The sequence below is a fragment of the Amblyomma mixtum genome, chromosome 4, assembly GCF_055824585.1.
Source record: "Amblyomma mixtum isolate Tamu chromosome 4, ASM5582458v1, whole genome shotgun sequence".
Classification (NCBI taxonomy): Eukaryota; Metazoa; Arthropoda; class Arachnida; order Ixodida; family Ixodidae; genus Amblyomma; species Amblyomma mixtum.
This window is the reverse complement of record NC_143015.1, coordinates 71,403,823-71,426,726: the sequence shown is the minus strand read 5'-3', so window position 1 is coordinate 71,426,726 and position 22,904 is coordinate 71,403,823. Positions and strand designations below refer to the sequence as shown.

General features: G+C 49.8%; 1 protein-coding gene across 1 annotated transcript in view; it reads left to right on the top strand.

Moving 5' to 3' along the window:
• The window catches only part of LOC149346947 (ATP-dependent RNA helicase with zinc finger domain-like), a 64,333-nt gene that overhangs the window by 28,047 nt on the left and 13,382 nt on the right, over nt 1–22,904 (top strand). Inside the window, exons 11-18 of the mRNA XM_089586760.1 lie at nt 209–324; nt 3,491–3,703; nt 4,028–4,163; nt 9,932–10,064; nt 13,662–13,780; nt 14,136–14,450; nt 21,564–21,671; nt 21,799–21,874. Coding sequence (XP_089442886.1) covers nt 209–324; nt 3,491–3,703; nt 4,028–4,163; nt 9,932–10,064; nt 13,662–13,780; nt 14,136–14,450; nt 21,564–21,671; nt 21,799–21,874 — 1,216 coding nt within the window. The remainder of the gene's footprint in view (nt 1–208; nt 325–3,490; nt 3,704–4,027; nt 4,164–9,931; nt 10,065–13,661; nt 13,781–14,135; nt 14,451–21,563; nt 21,672–21,798; nt 21,875–22,904) is intronic.

Below are 22,904 nucleotides of genomic sequence, written 5' to 3'. Positions count from 1 at the left end.
GATTTTTTTTTTGCCTTGCCCACTTGATGTGGGGCTTTTTGTGGGAGTTTTGGACTGCCTTTGAACTACATTTGAAAGTGCGTGAATGTTCTCAGTAAGAGAAACATTGTTAATCGGTGGCTTTCACTGCCCTTGGAACAGTAGTCAGGATGTGTGAAACATGATGACCTTAGCCTCCCTGCTGGCTCATGCCCTTTTTGCCATGCAGGTCCAGTTCCTGCTAGACCGGCTGCCAATGTGTGAGATGCACTACGCTGTCGACAAGTTGCCCATGGCGAATCTCGTGTTTCCTGATTTGAGCATCCGTCCTCCACAGTGTCCACCGTGAGTGAGATCAGAGGAGAGGGTGTTCTTTTTTTTAAAAAAATGCGATAGCAATTGAAGCTTCATTGGGGGAAAACTGGGTCATCAGTCACAAAATTTGCCCATTGGCTGGAGGGAAGTGACGGCACTACCGGCAAAGGCATCAACAGCTTCTAATGCTATCACACTGCTAACACATTAGGTAACATATTTACTGTAGTCGGGAAAAATTACGGAAAAATGTAACAGAAATGTTTTACGGAAGAATGATGGTCCCGTTTCCGTCAAAGCCGTAGAAAAATGTGCAACCGTTACAGGAGTCGATGCGGTATTTGGTTCAAGGAAACTCTGCATTCTTCTACTGACTGTTGCAACAGTCGGAGAAAATCGAAAAAAAAATTATCTCGGCTTAACCGTCCACTTCTGCGGGCTTGATTTTCGCACAGAGGTGGCATTTGGTGGTCAGTTTTGTTTTTATATTATGTTTAGGTGGGGTACTTGCCTAATTCGGTCTGAATAGATCGGAAATCTCCATCGTCTGCAGCGACGGCGAACCGAAACGGTGAGCTTTCGCAGAAATGATTCGTTCGTCTTTTTGGACCTTTTTGGACAAACGAGCACTTGGTCGTGAAGAAGGGAGGCTGCTGAAAAACGCATGGGAAAAACACGAGGTGCAAGGAAGGGGGCAGTCGCGTGCAAACAACATTTATGGCACCCAATTTTGTTGAAATAGTCGAGAAAGCACATTCAAATCAACCCTGCTTTCCCCCAATTGCGTTTCGCCGCAGCCTCAACGGTAGAGCACATGTTTTTCTGGTGGGCACAGGTGGCCCTACCAGTATCACTGCTGTGAAAGCTTACCATTCAGGTCTGCTGTCACTGCTGATGGATTTTCGATTTATCATTTATGGTTTATGGGGGTTTAAGGTCCCAAAGCAACTCAGGCTGTGAGGGACGCTGTAGTGAAGGGCTCCAGAAATTTCGACCACCTGGAGTTCTTTAACGTGCACTGACATTGCACAGTACACGGGCCTCTAGAATATCGCCCCCATTGAAATTCGACCTCCGCTGCCGGAATCAAACCCACGTCTTTCGGGTCAGCAGCCGAGTGCCATAACCACTGAGCCATCGTGGCAGTTTGCAGATGGATTTTTGATTAATTCTGATTACATAAGGTATGTACCACACGCAAACAAAGTTCAAATTTCGATGAAGGCGAAATTCTAGAGGCTCGTGTACTGTGCGATGTAAGTGCACATTAAAGAACCCCAGGTGGTCGAAATTTCCGGAGCCCTTCACTACGGCGTCCCTCATAGCCTGAGCCGCTTTGGGATGTTAAATCCCAATAAACCAACCAAACCAAGTTTAAAAAATAAACTGACTGCTAGATGCCACCTTTGTGTGAAATTAGAGCCTAAACAAGCAAGCATTTAGTCTGAGAGATCTTTTTTTTTTATTTTCTGTGATTGATGCAACAGTCAGTATATGTGCCAAGTAACCCTGCCATACCCCTCAGGGATTTGTCTTGGTCCTTTTGCGGGCAGAATGTCGTAATCATTTGTAGTAACATTTCTTCAAACATTTTCCTGAGGTCTCGAACTCCCCCTTGTGTTGTATTCATGCAAATAAGGTAGTTTAGTCATTTTCCAATCTTTCTGTCATTCTTGCTGATGTCCATAACAATTGTTTAAAAACTTTTGGCTGTCACCACAAAATTTCATGAAAAATGTTTAAATCTGCAATTTTTCGCGGATTCGTAGGAATCTAGGGGCGTTAGTCTCGCAGAGTGGAAGTGGGGCCACTTGATGTCTCGTCTGTGGACAAATGATCTGTCGTGTGACTCCACCTTAATTAAGGGGAGGACTGGCCTGTGTAGAGGTACAGCTCATCTCATGTTTGCGTCTCATTGTCTCGTATGTTTGCACACACTTACAGTGTGTGTAAGCATGCTCCCGCTCACTCTAAAATGTGTCCCGAATGCGGTGTCAGGACGATGAGGCACCGTTATTCCGTACCAAGATGGTCCTCTTAGATAGCACCACAATCGTTGCTCGTGGGAACATATCTCTGCAACTGCTGCCTCCATCTGACGGCGCTGCATCCTGACATGTTGTCACTCTTCTTTGGGCTTTGGAATTGCCGCTTGGAGAATAGCCAGAGAGATGCAGACGATGGCACTGCAGTGTGGTGTGCAGCTCGGTGAACTTGATCCGAAATTCATGTACTCTGTGATAAGCTTTTGTTCCACTGACAGGCTCGCTCAGAGTCATTGTTTCTGCTCTGGAGCGTCACAAGCACTAAGCACTTTCACATACTCGCCAAACATACCACACAGGTCTACAGACGGCGTGAACAAACTCTGCGGTGAATTTCATGCAAGATCATTGTAATGACAGCATGCAGATGAGCCGAACAATACTGTGCAGCTACTTTTCAGCGAACGCAATCAACATGGTGCCTACGTTGGATAGATACGACAGCTAGCTAGCTGGCACTGGCACTAGCTGTAGCCTCGATGATGTTGGCTATAAAGCTGACTAGGCCCAGTGGCGAAAGCTCAGGTTGTGTGGTTGATTGACGTAGAAACGCAGGACAAGTTTGGACTGCAGTGGGCTATTTGACTTAAGTATAAAATTACAGCAAAAGTACAAATTACAAAGGAAATTTGGAGCAGAACAGATGTAACCTGATGGATAAATATTTTCCACGCAGTGGTGCAAGGCAGTTTTCAGTAAAGAATGGCCACAGAATTTGTAGACTTCACAGTTGTGATTTCGATAACAAAAATTTCACATCTAAGGCCTCCTTTAACTGTACAGCTTTGGAAGGTGCGCTAAGAAGTGGGGATCCTTCTGGCTTGCGTGATACATTGCTCTGAAGCAATGAATGCTTTGTAGGGGCATTGTGTAGCCTCACCTAATTTTTTGACAGTGAGTATACATGGTGTGGCGGTTGAAAATATCGGTCTTGCAAGAGTTGCGAGTGGTTTCACTGCCTGGCAGCTCATGTGTTGCAGAAATGTTTTAAGAAGCTTGTTGTATGTCGGACGTTTTGCCGACCAGCTCTCAGGCTGTAGGTGGTCGAGGGTGCAGTATGTGTACACAAAATCTCCTCCTTTGCTGCCTCGAGTGCCGTTCTTGTATTGATGTCTGGCGATGGTGATGATGATGCTTGGCGACCTGTGCAGGCAGTGGTTCATGAGCTGGGACCCACGGCTCAACGAGCAGCAGAAGCGAGCGGTGGCGGCCATCGTGGCTCCGCGCACGGTGCCCAACGTGCCACCCGTGCTGGTGGTGGGGCCCTTTGGCACGGGGAAGACCTTCACGCTTGCACAGGCGCTGCTCGAGGTCATCAAGCGGGTGCCAGAATCCCGCGTGCTGGTCTGCACTCACTCCAACAGGTGAGGGAGAGTGGGATGAAACACCCTTCATCCAACAAGTCCGGCATTGAGAATCCAAGACAGCTCCGACATGCTGAAGCAGATCGTCTCGGTTGTGCTTCCATGGGAAGGCTTTGATGGTGTAGTGAGTGATCTCTCCCACTAAGTCGGAGGGTTTCAATACGGGGTCTTGGACTGGATGAGGGCAGCAGAGGTGTTGACAGGGTGGTGGTGTAACTTTGCTTTCTTAATGGGTGCAAAAAAAAGAAGGCACAACAAGAATTTTACCCCAGCTACCTGTGTGAAAAGTGGACACTCAGTCCCGCTGTTCTCATTGGCGTGCAGTGCGGCCGACCTGTACGTCCTCGAGCACCTGGATAAGGAGGTGGCGAACCACCCCGCCCTGCGTCCGCTGCGCATCCTCTACGAGTACCGGATGCCCACCCGGGTGGACCGCCGCCTGCTGCAGTACTGCCTCCAGGTGGGCCCCAAAAGGGGAGACCTGTACTCGCACTGAGAAAAGTCGGGCTTGATCTTTCTCATAGCCGCTGGTTGTGGACGATGATGCACAATGTGTCAGCAAGCAGTACTTACAGTTGAAGCCCTTGTGCTACTTGTGTAAACACTGCTAGCAAGTGCGGTAAAAGCTCGTTGATTCGACTCCTATTAATATGAAAATCCGGATAATTCGAAGTGTGGACTCTGCCCGATTCCACAGTTGCGCCCAACTTCCATGTAACTCTGTGGTGTCGGACGCTTGCTAATTTGGACGCCACAGGTTGTGGGGTTTAAAATAGGGGAGATAAACATGTTCTCCCCGTTTAAGCGCGGTTGACACGGTTCAAAGCCGCGCGGACCCCACCCCGTGGTCGCGAGCGCTACCGAGCGCACGCCGACCACGGCGGGCCTTGCTCTACGGGAACAAAGGAACGACACACTGGCTGACACAAACAAGGCATTTATTGCTATAACAACAACGCCAGCTAGCAACAAGATACGCTGAGGAATCGAGGATGTCCGACTCAACAGCACGGCTACAAGCGAACATTCGCCCCCGGTAGGGCAAAGGGAAGCTCCAAGGCCCGACGGGACGGGATGGCGGGAGCAAGTTCCAGCCACAAGACGCCCGCGGCGAAGAGCGGAGCGGCGCGCGGACACGTCCGCGTGCTTCCTGGTCCCAAGGAGAAGAGAGCAGATTTTCCCCCGCGCGCGTGCAGCAAAACGCCATCCGTGGCGCTGGTGTCGCTGCGACGCGAGCGCCTAAGGGAGGACCCTGGTCTTGAAAAAAAATTTTTATTAATCTAGATATAGTAATGAAATTTTCAGGCCACATGTATTTTTGTGTGCTGATTTTAGATATGTCATTTAATTTTGTGTAAAACAATTCCTTGAGCACTTGTGCAATATTTATGCAAGCCTTTTGAAGAGAGCATATAAGAAAATTTGCTGCAGGAAACTCGCTGAAATGCATGCCATTGGGCTCTCTTGACACCAAGGAATGCAATAAGGGTAAAATTATCATCCTGGCTATCATAGAACTTGAGTTACAGGGTACTGAAGCTGCCACTTCACAAACAGGAATACACACTTTTCTTCTCATTTCTGAAGCGACAACTTCAAAACTCTATAACTCAAGTTCTATGATAGCCAGGATGATAATTTTACCCTTATTGCATTCCTTGGTGTCAAGAGAACCCAATGGCATTCATTTCAGCGAGTTTCCTGCAGCAAATTTTTTTCAAAGCTCTTCACAAAATCGATGCATAAAAATTGCACAAGTGCTCAAGGAATTGTTTTACACGAAATTAAATGACATATCCAGAATCAGCGCACAAAACTACATGTGGCCTGGAAATTTCATAACTCTGACTTCATTAATAAAAATTTTTTTTCAAAGACCAGGGTCCCTCCTTAAAGTAACCAAAACTGAGAAGAGCGCGTTTCGGGGCACAGCTGGGGTACATTGCGGGAAAGCGAACCACGGAGGGGCGAGTGCGTCCCCACATCCCCCCAACCTTAAATAGACCCACTCGCCTGCAAGTTACATGCTATGGAGAAGTCTCCTGGTCTTCATGCACTTGAAGCAGGTCGTGCAGCGGAGGTCATGCCGACAGCGTGCACGCAGTCTTCCGCGGTATTCCGAAGGCGGCGTGAAGGTCTCCGCTGGGACGACTCGCATGGCCCGCGGACTACATGTCCGCAGGCCCGCGAAGTGGAGGGCCGGTTGACCACTGCAGGCCAGGATTCTGCAGTAGTCTCCAGGGTAACAGCAGCCGGAGGCGGCTGCTGTCTGATCTCGCTACGGCTGCCCCGGATGGATACGGCGATCAGGATACAGGCCGCTCCGTCGCAGCAGGCGGCAGCGAGACGATGTGCCCAAGACAGCAAGCCGGAGTGGCTCCGCTGGATCTGAAAGATTACCAACACTCTCCGCATGCCTTTAACGTAGGTCACGGGAGGGGAAACGGCGTACACAAGGGCCTGGTGGATCAATGCTCAACTAGCTAGCAAAATGTGTCGGGCGGCTGTGCAACGCAAAGTTCGAGTGAACAAAGCCCTTTCTTGAGTTGAACGAGAAAGCTCGGTTCATGCGAGGTTAAAAAAAAACGGGCGGCCAGCAAAGTGCGCCCCCTCTCAACACCACGGTCCGGTGGTCGTGTCACTTTTGACAAGGTGCAGGCAGCTATAAATAGCCTTAGGCCTCACCACCATAGTGAAGGTCGACGACCCCCAACAAAAGAAAGACCCGAAACGGGTTTCGTGCGCGCAGCCGCGAGGAGACATCAGCGTTGTGGGATGGTCCTCCCTGCTCACTGCACAAAGCAGCTTCTGAGTGATCGGCGCCCACCGTATCGGACGGTGTCGGAACGCCCGGTGCCGAGCTGCAATACCAGCGAGCTCATAGCGGCACCCGTGGCCCCAGGCCACCCGGCTCCCGGAGCTGCGACTCCCAGAGTCGAAAAAGAGAAAGCGAGAAAATATATACAGAAAACTCGGACCACCCACGCGGCTTCCGTACTCACTCGCTTCGGGCTCGGCAACTCCGCGGGCGCTAGGCCTCGCGCTCCCTCGATGCGGACCAAGTGGTTCTTGAAGAAACTCCAGGAAGAAAACTTCACAAAAAAACATGCTGAGCATGTCGAAAAGTTCAAACATGCTGCAGCGCAATACACCTCGCACTCAAGAAAGCATGCCGCAGGTTCTAGCGATCAAAATTCACACTAGGCCTACCACTTGTCAAGTCCGGACAAAGAGCGTTCCTCGAAACGAACTGACAGTCATCCAATGTTCCAAGAGCAGGCCCCACGTTGGGCTGCCAAATCTGGGGTTTAAATTGGGGGGATAGATGCGTTCTCCCCGTTTAAGCGCGGTTGACACGGTTCAAAGCCGCGCGGACCCCACTCCATGGTCGTGAGCGCTACCGAGCGCACGATGACCACGGCGGGCCTTGCTCTACGGGAACAAAGGAACGACACACTGGCAACGCCAGCTATCAACAAAATACACTGAGGAATCGAGGATGTCTGACTCACCAGCACGGCTACGAGCGAACGTTCGCCCCCGGTAGGGCAGAGGGAAGCTCCGAGGCCTGACGGGACGGGATGGCGGGAGCAAGTTCCAGCCACAAGACGCCCGCGGCGAAGAGCGGAGCGGCGCGCGGAAACGTCCGCGTGCTTCCTGGTCCCAAGGAGAAGAGAGCAGATTTTCCCCCGCACGCGTGCAGCAAAACGCCATCCGTGGCGCTGGTGTCGCTGCGACACGAGCGCCCTCCCCTGTTAGTTAAAGTAACCAAAACTGAGAAGAGCGCGTTTCGGGGCACAGCTGGGGTACATTGCGGGAAAGCGAACCACGGAGGGGCGAGTGCGTCCCCACAAGGTTTCTCACTGCCTGATTCGAATGGCCTCCCGAATGACTGGCATGGCAAGACGTTGTCAAAATAGCATTACTCACAAGTTCCATGCTGCAGAGTCGCTTACACAAGTCAGAGGTGCGCGATGGCAGGTGTTAAGAAAAATGGACAGCCCGGTTTCTGAGAGCATATTGACTGCTTAGTTTCAGTTCCGCTTTTCTGAACTTCACACTAGCCCTCTGTGACAGCAGCTCGACCGGCCAGCGTCTGCAAGCCAACCTAACCTATCTGAGCATTGTTTCGGACACTGATTGGTGTGTCGCTGGTGTTTTCTTGCCGCTGTTTTATTCTCTCCGCTTCGGCGCTGTTTCCTTCGCTTGTGTCCTCCGCCGCATGCTTCGTTTCTTCCAGTGCGCCAAAACTGTGCACTCTTCACCTGCCATTCTCTGTTTGTGTGGGGAAGCCTCCCTATTTGCGACAGTGCCACTTATGATGAGTGTGACGCTATAGCAGTGGAGCTCCACTGCGTTGCGTCATAAATTACGCGGGAGGCCCTTGCAATTTTGGAGCAGTTCTGCTTCGATGCTCCCGACAGTATGCGTGCAATAAAGCATTGATCGAAACGTCAAAAGCTGTCATTGGCGCACTGCTCTCATTTCAAAATCGGGACGCCATTGCCCAGTCTTTCACCAAATACCATATTAACTCGCGTAATTTGCATGCTTTTTTTTCTTTGAACTGCCGTTGACTTTTTTTTTTTTTTAATTTGAAAATTCGAAGTGGTGGGGGGTGGTCGACTTACAGTTGAAACCTAAGTGCACCGCTTTGAATAAAGGTGACACAAACGAGATGCTGGGGATGCCACCTGGGGATGCCATGGCGTGGTTGCAATTTTGTTTGCTTTACGGCTCTACCCACTAGCATTCAGCTGTTCCTTTTCTTTTTTTTTCGCTTTATTTTTTACTTTCAGCTGTGCACTCTGCACTAAAGGGAGTATCGATAGTTGATGGAAGGGCCACTCTTCCAATCGCGGTGGCACCGCCACTTCAGAGCGCCAGCGCTTCCGGGGAGCGTTGGTAGCTGATGGAACAGCCAAACGCCGCTCGCGCATAGCACGCATAGTTTCTCTCTGGCTCTGTTTGACATATTTGACGACTGCCAGCCTCGTTTTACCAGTTTTCAATGTACTGCTTCATCAGTCGTCATTTGTGCTCCGGGTCCGGTAAGCGTCTGGCGCTTGTTGGCAGTTACATTAAAGATGGCTGTCATTCCTTACGCCGAAGAAACGAAAAACTGCGCGCTGGGCTGTAACTTCGACGTCTCTGAACGGATGACACAGGTGTGGCGGCTGCAGCACAGCAAAATTTTCAGGTGTTCCATGCGGTGTCTTGGTGCGGTTGTTTGCGAAGGGGGGGATTTCACTGGATGACGGTGTTAGAGTGGTGGCGACGGCAGCGCTAGTGAGGACGATGGTGTCAGTGTGGACAAGTGGTCCAGTTTTTTTCATGCAAAATTTTTTCGTGCACTGAAATCGAAATAAACTTGGCTTTAATCCACTGTTACAGCTTCGCTTTTCAGTGTATTTGGCAGCAATATTTTCCACCTCGTATGTATTCCCCCCCCCCCCCCCCCCCCCCACCACCCTTGGACCTGGGAAGAACGTAACAGCAGGGTTCTACTTTATTGTCGTTGATTGATATGGTATCAATAAGGTACCGCATTGTAATCGCAGATGGACCATTCTCATCGAAAACTCTGCTGTTGTTAGCTAGAAAACCTGAGCATCCAATTTTGCATGTAAATTATGTGTCTCGACTCCGATTTTTAGGCACGAATCTCGGAGTTTATGTTGCATTGCCATTCCTTCAAAACAATGGCAAATCGTCCTTATCGGTTAGGACATCGTGAGTTTTCGATCGACTGTCGGTAGAATTCCTAAATCCAATTTTTTCTCCGATAAACACAGCCAGAAAGAGCCGAAGTAGATTTTTACTGAGAACAATAATTGCATGGAGCTTTCCCAAGTGGCTCATTTAAAGGGTTTCGGCGCAGGAAGAAGCGGCTGTCCTTGATTTCGGCTCAACTAACGCAGTCTGAGACGCCGGTGGTGCTTGCCTTTCCCTGGATCGAGAGAATGCGCATATGTGGACATGCCCACTTAGTAGACACTTCCGGAATACTGGCCCCCCCGATGTTTTCTGTGTGATTGCAGTGTGACACTTAGAGTCATCCTGCCTCTCTGCATCAGAGGGAAACCAAAGCTTCTGTGTATGGCTCGAGGGAGGGGTTTCGTGAATCTTGATTTGCGGTGTCTTGGTTCCAACATGGTGGGCAGAGGTGATGGTAGTGACACGCCTGTTTAAACAAAGAAGCCCTGACCGTGGCATTTGCATTTGCAGGTGCCCCGAGAGCAGCTGTCCGAGCAGGGCCCCTGGTTTCGGCCGCCAACTGCCGAGGAAATTGAAGGGCACCGCGTGGTCGTCACCACACTCTCCTCCTCCCAGATGCTGCTCGCCAGCGGTGTGAAGCGAGGTGGGTGTGGACCTGTAGAATGGCATGCGGCCATTCGCATTTGTGGGGCGCAGACCCAGCAGGATTTCCCTCCCCAGATCATCGCAGTTACTTCATTGAACAAGAGGGTTGAAACATTTTCTTGCTCAACTCATTCACAACTGTGCATAATAGCAATGGTTCGTAAGACAGGTCTTGGATAAGAATGTGGAGGTATTGCAGTCAAACCCGGACGTATTGGACTCGAAGGGGATCGCGAAAAAGTTTGTTGCATCGATAATTCGATGCATGGAAAGTGGCAGTGAGTCAGCTTATCTTTAACCTAGAGGCATAGATAGATACAGAGAGGGGGGAAAGGCAGGGATGTTAACCAGAAAGGTTTCTGGTTGTCTACCCTGCACTGGGAAGGGAGTGAGGGGATTAAAGAGGGAAGAGAGAACGGCAAAAATACATTGTACCTGTGCTAGTGACGACATGCTGCCTGCCGGTCTGCTTGGAGCGCTGCACTCACTAGGCATTGCTAGGCCTTGACACATACTCTGCCGCATGAATTGTATAGATGATCTTGGAATTCTTTTTTTTCTTCTAAGTTTTCTTTGGCACATTTCGAGATAATGTAAACAACGTATTCACAACTTTCATGTAGGGTGTTGCTGCCAGGCAACTGCCCCTTGCAATGCCCAAGATATTGTTACATTAGGCTGTGCATGCACTGATAGGCGCATCAGGAAAGACTAAGACGAAGCTCGTGAGTTTTGAAGAAGACGACGGTCGAGCAGTGTCGGCTGGTGCCTGCAGTAAACGCCTGTCGTTTGAAAGCCCTGTCTTCCGTGTCCGCCCTGTCTGCAATCCCAAGCGGAACTACCCCATAACATCTTGGTGGAGGTGTGGGGTAGTTCCGCTTGGGATTGCAGACATGGCGGACACGAAAGACAGGGCTTTCAAACGACAGGCGTTTACTGCAGGCACCAGCCGACACTGCTCGACCGTCGTCTTCTTCAAAACTCACGAGCTTCGTCTTCGTCTTTCCTGATGCGCATATCAGTGCATGCACGGCCTAATGTAACAATATTACAGTCGCCGACTGATTTTTCGGACTCCAAAAATTCGGACATGCTCGATTATTCAGACTGCTTCGTGGCACCGCCACTCTCCCCATAGACCGTAATGTATAACAACTGCCGAAAGTTCGGACATCTTGCAGCCTCTCGTTTGATTTTTCGGACACTCCTTGAGCCAACTCGACCGGCAGCACTTGCCGCACCGACGCTCACCGACGCGCGGTTCACTTCGCTCAACGCCATTTTTGTTTTGAACTGAGCCTCCTTGCTGCCCTGCGAGGTGGCGCTACTGCAAATTCCCGCTCATCATCATCGTTTCCGCGTGGTTTGGTAGCGCGCCGCATGGTGGCGCGCCACACCACTTCCGGCCGCAGCTTAGTAAGCCATCTCAAGGCAATCCAGAAGCCGCTTTGTTTGTTTATCCGGCAGCAAGCCCGCGAGAGCGCCGTGGTAGCACGCAGCACTGGAGATGCGATATTAGCCTAGGGCGGCTTACAGCCGGTGTTTTGTCATCGAAAGGGGTCTCTTGAACCCCGAGTAGCAGTATCAAGATGTTTCGTTGAAGCGCGCGTGAGCATTGACTTATGCAACGCCAGGCCGGCGGCAGCAAGCCCGTGAGAGCGCCGTGGTAGCACGCAGCGGTGCAGATGCGATGAGGCCCGACGGCTCTCGAAACGATGTGGGGGAGGAGGCAAGTAGAGGAGGTGGTGAAAGAAGGAACGGAGAAGAGGAGGAGGAGAGGCGGCGTTGGGCGAGGAGACATATGCAACGCCAGCCTGGGATCAGCCAGTGCATGTAAATAAACGATTTCTTTCTCTTTTTTTTCTGAATTTGTTTTTTCGGACACCTGTTTATTCGGACATTTCCACGGTCCCCGTGAGGTCCGAATAAACGGTCGGCGACTGTATACCTGCGAATGGTGTCCGGTATCGTCCAAAAACTAACCAGTCCGTGTGCAAAAGCACGGGAAATAAATGCATTACAGCTGACGAGATTTGTTTATGACTGTGCACCATCACTCAGTGCCTGCAATCCCTATCGCTTGTCTGGTGATAACGGCATCAGTGATGTCCGGGTGGCTAGCTACTGCTCGGTGCTTGTGGTGCAAACTGCGTGACTGGCAGTCATGGTATTTGTGATATGAGGGCAGTGCTTGGTGCTCGCAGGTGCAGTCAGATGTGTGCGTTCGGATCATCCATAGGGGTCGGTGTGGTGTGCTCGCAGATGTTCTCCTCTCCTCTTGGGAAAAAAATGAGGCCAACTTTAGTGATGCAGAGTGCACTTGAGCTTCAGGGTCAGGCAGTATGCGGAGATATCAGCGGGCAGAGTGCCACCTCCTGAAAGTATTTCCTACGCTTGTGTTTGGGCCGTGAGCTTTCTTCTTATAAAAAATGTTACCGTATTTACTCGCATAATAGGCGCACTTTTTTTCCAGAAAATCCGGCTCAAAGTTCGGGGTGCGCCTATTACGCGGGGTAAAATTTCCGGAAATTTTTCGACTCGCAAAATTGAACACACCGCGTAAACGCACTCGTGTACGGGCCGCACCCCGTTTTCGCGAAGAAAATATTGAGAAAAAAAAAGATGCGTGTAGGGCCGCACCGAAACTTTCCACGACACACCCGGGAATAGCCTTCGGAATGCACGCACCGAGGCCTCCGCGATCGGCTCCGGCTGCGCGCAACGGGCGCTTGATCGCGGAGGTCACACACGCGCACAGGAGCTTCCAGACGCCGCCCACGGAGGGCGCCCAAGGCCAAGCTCATCATCATCATCATCGTTTTCCTCCGCCGCGAGCTTTCGCTATCTATATCGCCATCAGCATCACTAGCTCGTTTTTTTTGTTGTTGTTATTGCTGTCAAGTGCCGGGATTTGCGGTAGCGCGATAGTTATCGTGGTTTATGGCTTTGCCGCGGAGCGTTGCTGTTTTATCTCGACGGGCAAGCACCTTAACAGCTACACGGCTGGGAGTTTGCTCTCGAACACAGCAAGCGTGCGGCAGGTCGGAAAATACGACGTGGCCGAGAAGTGCGGCAGTTGCGACTGCGGCGTCCCTAAATTTTCATACGCGACTCCAAGCGCCGAGGTTTTCGTGGGCCTAAGTCGGGAACGTTTCCGGCTGGAGATGAAGCTTTCCAAACAGACGATTAAAGTGAGCATCCCTGAAAACTGTGTGCGGCTGTTCTACGCGATGTCGTTGTACGTGCTGTGGGTCTGCAGCAGCTGCGACGGCAGCAGCACTAGTGAAGACTAGTAGTCAGTTCAGTAAAAAATTTGTTAAAATAAAGATTGGGAAGCGGGGGGTGGCGAGGCGTCGGCTTGCAATCGTGTAAATGCAGTTTTGATCACAGTGCCAAGTTCGGGGTGCGCCTATTATGCGCGGAAATAAAAAAATCTGATTTTTCGCGCCCTAACTTGGGGTGCGCCTATTATGCGAGTACGCCTATTACGCGAGTAAATACGGTATATGGACTCGTAAGGCCTGTGCCCCACTCTGCTAGCACTGTTGGAGACCCTTGCCCTGCCTCAGCCCCTTCTGTTTCTGTGTGTGCCCAGGCTTCTTCACGCACATACTGGTCGATGAGGCGGCCCAGGCGATGGAGACGGAGTGCATCCTGCCCCTGGCCCTGGCCGACGAGAGCACCCGCGTGGTGCTGGCTGGCGACTACATGCAGGTGACTGTATGACCTGCTGGGTCACTCATATAGGAGCAGTAGTTTACTGTCGAGTTAAGGCTATGTCCTGGGTGCACGGGACTCTCAGACAAGCAGTGACATTTGGTGGGTTCTCAGTTGATAAAAGATCGACAAGCAAGTTTGGAACCAGCAGAAAGGAACTGTGATTTTCTGGTACCGTTGTTCAGGGAGGTGATGAAAACACAGCTGTCCACCAAGGTCCGGAGATGTTGAGAATTTTCCACACATTTCTGTCGATCCTGCCCAAAGTGTGTAGATAGGCAGATAGATGGCAGCACTGTTAGCTGTGGAGTGCAGTGCACGCAGTCAGCCCTTCTCTCTCTCTCTTTCTCAGCTGAACCCGGAGGTGTTCTCGGTGTACACGCGGGAGCGCCGACTTCACGTGTCACTGCTGGAGCGGCTGCACGGCATGTTCTCGCGTGCCCATGGAGGCAAGGTGGGCTTGCACCCCTGCCAGGTGGTGCTCGAGGACAACTACCGCTCTCACGAGGCGCTGGTGCGCTTCACCTCGGAGTGCTTCTACGAGGGCCGCCTGCGCGCTGTGGGCAGTCCCGGCCCACACCACCTGCTGGAACCGCTGAGCTTCTTTGCAGCCCGCGGTGATGACAAGCTGTGCGACGGGAGCACCTCGTACATCAACGAGATGGAGGTGGGCATCAACGGTTTCCAGATCGGGGTTGAAGCCTGGACTTTTTGTTGCTGTAGCGTCAACACTAGCTTAGCTATTGCCTGCTTCAGTCATTGTGAGCTCTTGACTGTTGCAAAGGTATGCTATTGCATGCTACACGGCCTTCAGCACCGACTGTGGCTTTAATTTGTGAGGCTTGCACCATTAGCCAATAGCGTGGGCGTTGTTTTCATGCTGCAAGTTGGACTATGTTCCCAGGAAATGGTCTTCAGTAGCTGTATTCACCTGAAGCCAGGCTCTTCCACTCGTCACCACCATTGTCTTTCTCGTCTTATGCAGTGCTTTGTTTGACTTGAACCAGAGTGAACCAAGCTGGCATGCTGATTCACGTGTACATTGGGAGTGATGTTGCAGTGTAAGCATGTCACAGAGTTTGGCTGAATTCGGCTGTTTTTGTGTGCACTGTTAGTGCAGGCTTGCAGTGTTACGAGCCAGCAGCAGCTGTGATGTGACATATGCCGTTCCTCTCGTTTCTGTCCACTTGGGTCTGTATGCCGAAAATGCACGCTCATCACAGGCTGTTTGTTTCTTATGTGATGAAGCCCCCTTACATGGATGCCATCGCTTATGAGGCGGTACCACGGCCACCTCATAGCGGAGCGGGTGCACAAACTAGCTCTGCTAGAATTCTATTATCGAGCACCACCACCATCATGCTTCCAGTGAGAGGAGGCGCTATCTAGCAGTGGTGTAGGTCAGTAGTTTTGATTTTGACGCCACCTCACTACACTGACCTGACATCACGACGCCCAGGACGATTGCACCTCGCATGACATCCAGACCACAAAAGCTGAAAGAAAGTAATCGCAGCTGCCGAAAGCATCGGTACTGTGTCAAGCGCTGCTGCATTGTCTGTATGAGGTAGGGAGAGCCTGCAGTTACTGCCACTAGACACAGGCCTCTCCAACCACTCTGTGCATTCGGATCGCGAACGCTTGGGCCAGCATTTCCGAGGAGCTCGTGGGTTGTTATTTTAGGAAATGCGGGATATCTAACGCGGTCAGTTGTACCAGTACACCGGGCGATGACAGTCACCAAAGCTCCAGTGGACACATCGAAAGCCCGTATGCTGGAACCGGTCTGCGCATACTCGCAGCGAAGGACGCGAGTGGGTGCGAGCTGCACCTCTGTACCTGCCGCCTGCACTTCAAGCGTCATATTTGGCACACTGGCGTACACTTACTCAAGCATAATAGGCGCACTCGCATAATAGGCGCACTCGCTTAATAGGCGCACTCGCGTAATAGGCGCACCACGAAATTGGCTCTGTGATCAATACTGTGTTTACACGATTGTAAGCCGACGCTATCCCGTTTCCTCCATCTGAGGTGAATAAAAAAAAAGAAACGCACGTGCCTTCCACAACCCAAGCTTATTTTAACAAAGTTCTTGCTGAAGTGACTGTTAGTCCTCAGTACTGTTGCTGCCATTGCAGCTGTTGTGGACCCACAGCACGTACAGTCTAGCCCGTTTATAACGAACCCACTTATAGCGAAATAGCGGTTATAACGAAGGGATTTCAATTTCCCATTCCCATTTTTGCATTTTCAATACATTTTGGGTCCGGTTTTAACGAAGTAAATAAGAGCGCGTCAGCGGATATAACGAAGAGATTTAATACCAACCGAAAAAATAATCTGCCAATCAAGACATTTTTGCGCTCTTGAGGCGATTTTTTCCGCGAAAATAAGAGCAAAATTCGGCTGACGGCGTCCTTTCGTGGCGTCGTCTGCTCTCCTGCGGAGCTTCACTGCATCGCATGGCACGCCGGTCTCTTGTTGCGCCGTCCTTGAACGGCGTCACGGCGTAGAGCACGCCGCGCAGGGAAAAAATGTAAAAAAGAACAGAGACGATTTTTTTTTTTCGATGACGTCGCAGAGAGCGGCCGTCTTGGCGAATCTCGGTTCTCTATTTCTCCCAGGCAGTCGGCGCCACGGCTGGATTGCAGTCTGCAGGAGGTGTGGCAGCGCGCGATTTGTTTTATGTCGGTGCCGCGGTGCGCAAGGCAGGGAGAAAGCGCGGTAGCATTGTGCATGTTGGAAGCGTGGCTCATTTTTATCGTTATCGCGTTATCGCGGAGTTCGACCAGATCTTTGGTTCGCAGTTGGATGGTATGGAAGCCGCAATCCTGAAGTCCGCACTCGCGAAACGTGTTCAGGGGACGCTGGACGACTTCTTTCAGCGGCAATAAATCGGTATGCCGATGTTTGCATTTTTTTTTCGTAGTCCACATATAACGAAATAGCGGATATAGCGAAGTGATTTCCGATTCCCGCCGACTTCGTTATAACCGGGCTAGACTGTATACAACAACATCGCGTGGAACACCCACGCATGCTGAATTCCGCACCATAACCTCCTGTTGTGTTCAGCACACAGTTTTCAGGGATGCTCACTTTACACGCCTGTTTGGAAAGCTTCATCTCCAGCCAGAAACCTTCCCTACTTCGGGCCACGGAAACCTCAGTGCTTGGAGTCACTTACAAAAATTAAAACACGCCGCAGTCTCAACTGCCACTCTTCTTGGCCACGTCAAATTTTCGGCCCGCCGCACGCTTGCCATGTTCGAGAGCAAACTCCCAGCCATGTAGCCGTTAAGGTACTCGCCTGTTGTGCTAAAATTGCAACGCTCAGCGGCTGCACACAAAAGCCACAACTACGGTGAACTAACGCACTGCTGACGCTGCCATAACTCGCGTGCCTTTGACAGCTTTGACAGCCATAGAAAGCTGAAGCTGGTGATACTGATGTTGATATGGATAACTGTAGCTTGCGATGGAGGAAAAAGTTTACGATGATGGCGCCATCCATGGGCGGCACCTGGAAGCTTTTGTGCACGTGAGTGGCCTCCACGATTAAGCGCTCTGTTACTCGCTGCCGTAGCCAATCGCAAAGGCCACGGTGCGTGCGTTTCGAAGGCCTTTCCCGCGTGTGTCGTGGAAAGCTTGGATGCGGCCCTTACATGGATTTTTTTTTTTTAAATATTCCTTTGGGAAAACAGGGTGCAGCCCGTACACGGGTGCGGCCCTTACACGTGTGCGTTTATATGGTATGTTCATTTTTAAGGCGCGAGAATGCGAGTCGGAAAATTTTTGGAAAGCACACCCCAAACTTTGAGCCGGATTTAAAAAAAAAAAAAAAGTGCGCCTATTATGCGAGTAAATTTGGTATTGTAAAAGCTGCCACCAATAATGATGCAAACAAAAGTGCATGTTCTCCGTGCCAAATCATCATCTTATGTCCTGAAAACAGACCGGAATGGTCTTTGTGGGCAAGATTGAGGATGTGCTGAGACTTCCATGTGAGAACTTTTTGAGGATCTACTGAGTAGAGGACATTAGAGAGTTTTAGTATAGCGTTAGCGTGATAGCGGACCTAAGGGAAATTACGTTAGCGTGCCGCAAGCAACTTATCCCCTCAGAGAGTTTTAGTATAGCGCTTTGAAAACGCTAAACGCCATCTGCTTCACATGGATGTCAACGGTCCTTCTAAAATGGTTGACATTGCCGCTAACTTGCCAAAGTATAATATTTCCGAGTTTTTTAAACGAATTATTAGGGCAGCGTTCATTTTCGTCTGCAACATGACCCCGAAATTGAAATAAAATGAAATGAAAACGTAAAATAGTGGCGCCCTCTAGCAAAGGCAATGTTAACTACAAGCCGTTGGAGCAAGAAAATTTGCCATCACATGACGTCTAATGTTCAAAAACTAGAGGAAAATTTAATATAAACTCTCTTTACATAATTCAAGTCCATAAAACACCGCGAAAAACCTCCAAATCTATTTTTGTCTCGTTCCAGACGTTTTTGCTAGGTTTCTGCTGCGTTTCGGGCCGTTGCAGACGGTAGCAGTGCAGCTTGAGGTTCCATTAGGCTTGCGCGCTCCAGAATCGAGAGCGTATCTCAAAAACTGGGCTGAATTGCAGCTTAAACTTTATCGTCGAAGCAAGGTAAGTCATAGCGAAAAGCGAAACCACCAGTAGTTGCCGGTAAACATGCCGACCGGAATCGCAAGAGCTGCTGAATCGGCTGAAGCGGGCGGCTGTCGCTTGAAAGGACACCGCCATGTTTCCACGCTAAGGGCGCAAAAGCCGCAACTGCCGCAACGCTAAATTCTGAAAATTGCATGCGTACGCTAACGCTATTTCCCCGTTAGCGTTCTGCGCATGCGCACTCTGGACCCGCTATTCCGCTATGCACGCAATTACGCAAAGCCCGCAATACTAAAACTCTCTATTCTCAGGATGTTCCAAGTGTGTAGTTGTGTTGTCCAGGTTGTGAAACCACATAACTTCTTGATAACTTTTTTTCAACCTTGCAACCAATCGGAGGCTGCTGGTCGATTATTAGTGCCTTTTGCCCATATTTTATGGTATGCTCACGCTTTTAGCTAAGTTTGCAATGAGAAATAGTTCCGAAATACTATTTTTATGCATCGATATCCGTAAAGCAAATCAATCACATGTAGTCTGGGACCATTTAAGGCACATTCCTGATTATTCAGACTTGTGGTATTTCAAACAAAAATGTTTGGTCCCTTGAAGTTTGAGTTCATGAGTTTAATGTAATTAATGATCATGTGCTTTAAGGGGGGGACGCTACCTTTGAAAACCGAAAAATCGCGAAAAAGTCAATTTTTGGAAAAGTATATATTCCGTTTGTATATGTTATAAACTACCTTTTCTGTAATTATCAATGCCTAATTCGCCGTAAAAATATTGAAAATTAGAAATATAACAAGCCACGGTGGCCCCTGAGCCGCGAGCAAGCGCCGAAAATGCCCCAACTTCGCGCACGCGCCATTCCTCACACGCTGAACCGAGCGCCGCCATTTTGGTCTTGTTTTGTTCGTGAATTCTTGCGCTTTTCTTTACTGCCGCCGGCGGCGACGGCGGCAGCGTGCTCGAGGCGTGGCTAGCTTTTGATTGGGGGCCTCGCGGCTGCTTTCGAGTTTCCCGCGTCCGAAATCCGAGGCTACGATTGCACCAAGCGCGCGCTCCTCGAGAACGCGGGGGAACGGGCGGCTGCTATTGGCTGCTGCGCGCGCTGACGCAATGGTCTCCGCCGGCTGCTCCCTGCACGTCGTCTGCTCCGGCTGCTCGCTCTCCTTTGTGCGGTGTGTTCGCCTTTCGCCATTTCTGCGATCGCTGTCTTTACAGTCTGTCGCCGTGCCCTTTGAACAGTGTCGTGTAGCTTGTTGATCGATGCCTACAACGAAATTCAAGACGCGACACGCGTTCGGCACGGATGCATTCTATGAGGTCCATCCGCATGGCGAAGCGCGCTGCCGACGACTGCATCGACGCGTCCAGCGTTCTAGATATGTAAGCGTCGGTCGGCGGCGGAGAAAGACGCCGTGCGCATGGGCAAGGCTGAGGAACAGAATGAAATGACAACTCAGAGGCGGCAAAAAAAAAAAAAAGAAGAAAGCACGGAGACAGCTCCAGCTATTCAGCGGGATCGTTTTAGACCTGGAAATGTCACAACTTTTGAGGGTCATTTTCTGTGAATTTTTTAATTTTTTTTCCTTGTATGGCTGTGCTCACCCCAGCATATCTCATAAACCACTTATCGGATTTCTGTGTGGTCTTTTTACCCTATACATAAATAAATTTTGGGGGCAAGAAAAGCCAATTTATTGAAATATTGTGTTTGGAATTGTTGATAAATAAAATTTGGTTAATTAGTGCATGTCTAAGTAGTAATTAAATTCAGTGATGTGCTAAAATTTTTTAGCAAAGAATTTTCGAAGGGCCTTGTTGTTGCCTGAGGTGCCTATTCAGGAATTATCATAAATTAACTTCATAGTGCCAACACATTCTGCATATTCTCCTGGCCTGTCCCAAAGAACCCTTGTAAACCACCTCAATATACTCCTGTAACTTCAGAACCAGAGAGCACAACTCTGTGAAACTTAGTAATTCTTCAGGTGTTTATGCTGTGAGCCTACCCTGAAAATTTCATCAAAATATCTCAAGAAACAAAAAAGTTGGTGTTCTCTCAATCTTCTAAGGCCATTTTCTCAGAATCAATATTTTGCCTGGCGTGGCTGCTAGGGAAAGCCATATCTTGGGAACCACTTATCAGAATTTCATAGGGTTTCTTTTGCACCATACCTGAATAAATTTCTGAGGGCAAGACAAGCCCGTTTTTTTAAGATATTGTCTCTGGAATTCGTAATAAACAATTAAAATTTGGTTAATGAAGGTCTAATAAGTAACACTAAATTCAGGGCTGTGCTAAAATTTTTCAGCAATGAAATTTACAAAAAGGGCCTTGTCTTGCCCTGGGGTACCTATCCAGGAATGACTGTGCTGAATTTCAAAGTGCCAGCACATTTTGCAAATTCTCCAGGCATGTCCCAAGGAACCCATGTAAACTACCCTGATATACTCCTATAACTTGAGAACCAGAGGGCACAGCTCCATGAAATTTGGTAGTTCTTCAAATGTTTGTGCTACAAGCTTACCCTGAAACTTTCATCCAGATATCTCAAGAAATAAAAAAGTTGATGCTCAAAGGTAGCCTCCCCCCTTAAAGACAGTGCTGTAAACATGCAGTTAAACTGCGCACAAACATGGCTGACTTCGTGATGCATGTTAAGGATGGCTCTCTGGGAACTTCCTTGGGGGTAAATGCTTGTGCCATCTGTGTTGCATATCACAACTAGAAACAACTGTGTCCGCTTGCTCGCTGAACCTGTCCATGATTCCATAGCCCTTGATTCCATTGCATGGCCAGCCACTTACATGCAGTTCTGCAGCCATTTTTTGATGAAAACAAGTTAGTGCAACGGAAGTGCTTGCCGATCTTGGAATGATGTTGGGGGGGTTTCATGGTTTTTAGTTGACAAATCTTATGAGAAATTGTTCTTGCCGATAAAAGCTTTAACCTGAGAAGATAACTGTTCCAGCATGGTCTCATTGTAGGGCTTTAGACTTTGTACAGCTTGTCTAAAGTTCATCAGTGTCAATTATGGTGCTAGAGCCACAGCCATTTGAACCATTTTCAAAGTTACTTCAGTGGGTCTCGAATGTTCCTGGGTTTGTTTTCTGTTGTCATTTATTACCAGGTGGTGGAGGTATGTGAAGTGGTCAAGCAGCTGGTTGACAAGTGGTCTGGAACCTGGGGTGCCTGCGACCCATCCACCATTGCTGTTCTGACCCCTTACTACGACCAGGTGAGCATCGCAGTGCTGTCAGGTGGCCAGCAATGGTGTTGGTTGTAGTGAACAGTCTGCTGATCTCCTTTTATCCTGGCAGTGCGAACAGGGTGATCCCAGAACTGCCCGTTTTCTTTTATTTCAGGTGCAATGCATTCGAATGCAGCTGAGGAAGCTCAGACTCTCCCGTGTTCGAGTTGAGAGCGTTCCCAACGTTCAGGGTATGTGTGCGCTTTTGTGACTCCCCAGTACAAAGGTGTCTTAGGATTCTCTGTGTAGTTGATAGAAACATGGATTGACTTGGCCATGTGGTGATGATGGGTATAGCTTGTTTACCTCAGGACAGCCTCCCGTGTAAAGGCCGCGGTGGGTCAGTGGTTATGGTGCTCGGCTGCTGGCCTGAAAGACGCGGGTTCGGTCCTGGCCGCGGTGGTCGCATTTTATTTGGCGAAATGCTTGAGGCCCATGTACTGTGCGATGTCAGAGCATGTTATAGAAATCCAGTTTGTCTAATTACCATATAAACGCGTGTAAGGGCCGGACTTTTTTTTTCCCAGATTCAAGGGCCAAATTTCAGGGTGCGGCCCATACACACGATGTGCAAAAGAAATGTTTTTGTTTTTTTAAGTAAAAACACACCAATCAGGGATTGAGCGGCATTTATTCTACGTTCAATCGTCACTCACGGAGTATTTTGACTCTGAGCTGGTGCTGTGCTCAGCATCGGAAAGCGCGCTTTTTGCAGCTTGTTTCTCAGTGCATCCTTTTGATCATCGGATGCGCTTCTCGGCTGCGTCGATTTTGCTGCCTGCCGCATGCTTGCCGTGTTGAAGAGCTAACTCCCAGCCGTGTGTTTGCCCATTGTGCTAAAACTGCAACGCTCGGTGGCAGCACATGAAAGCCACAACCGCCACAACTACTGCTGATGTGGATAGCGGGAGATTGCGGCGGAGGAAAAAGTTGGTGATGATGATGACCGCGGCCTCGGGCGCCATCCATGGACGGCATCTGGAAGCTCCTGTGCGCATGCATGGCCTCCGAGGTTGCCCGTGTTTGCTCATTTTTCTCTAGCACGTGGCGGTGATCTCGGAGGCCACGGCGTGTGCATGGCCTCCGCGATCTTGCGCACCGCGATCAAGAGCACCGTAGCTCGTAGCCGGAGCCCTTGCAGGGATTTTTTTTTTTTAAACATTTCCTTTGGGAAAACAAGGTGCGGCCCATACACGGGTGCAGCCATTACATGCGTTTATA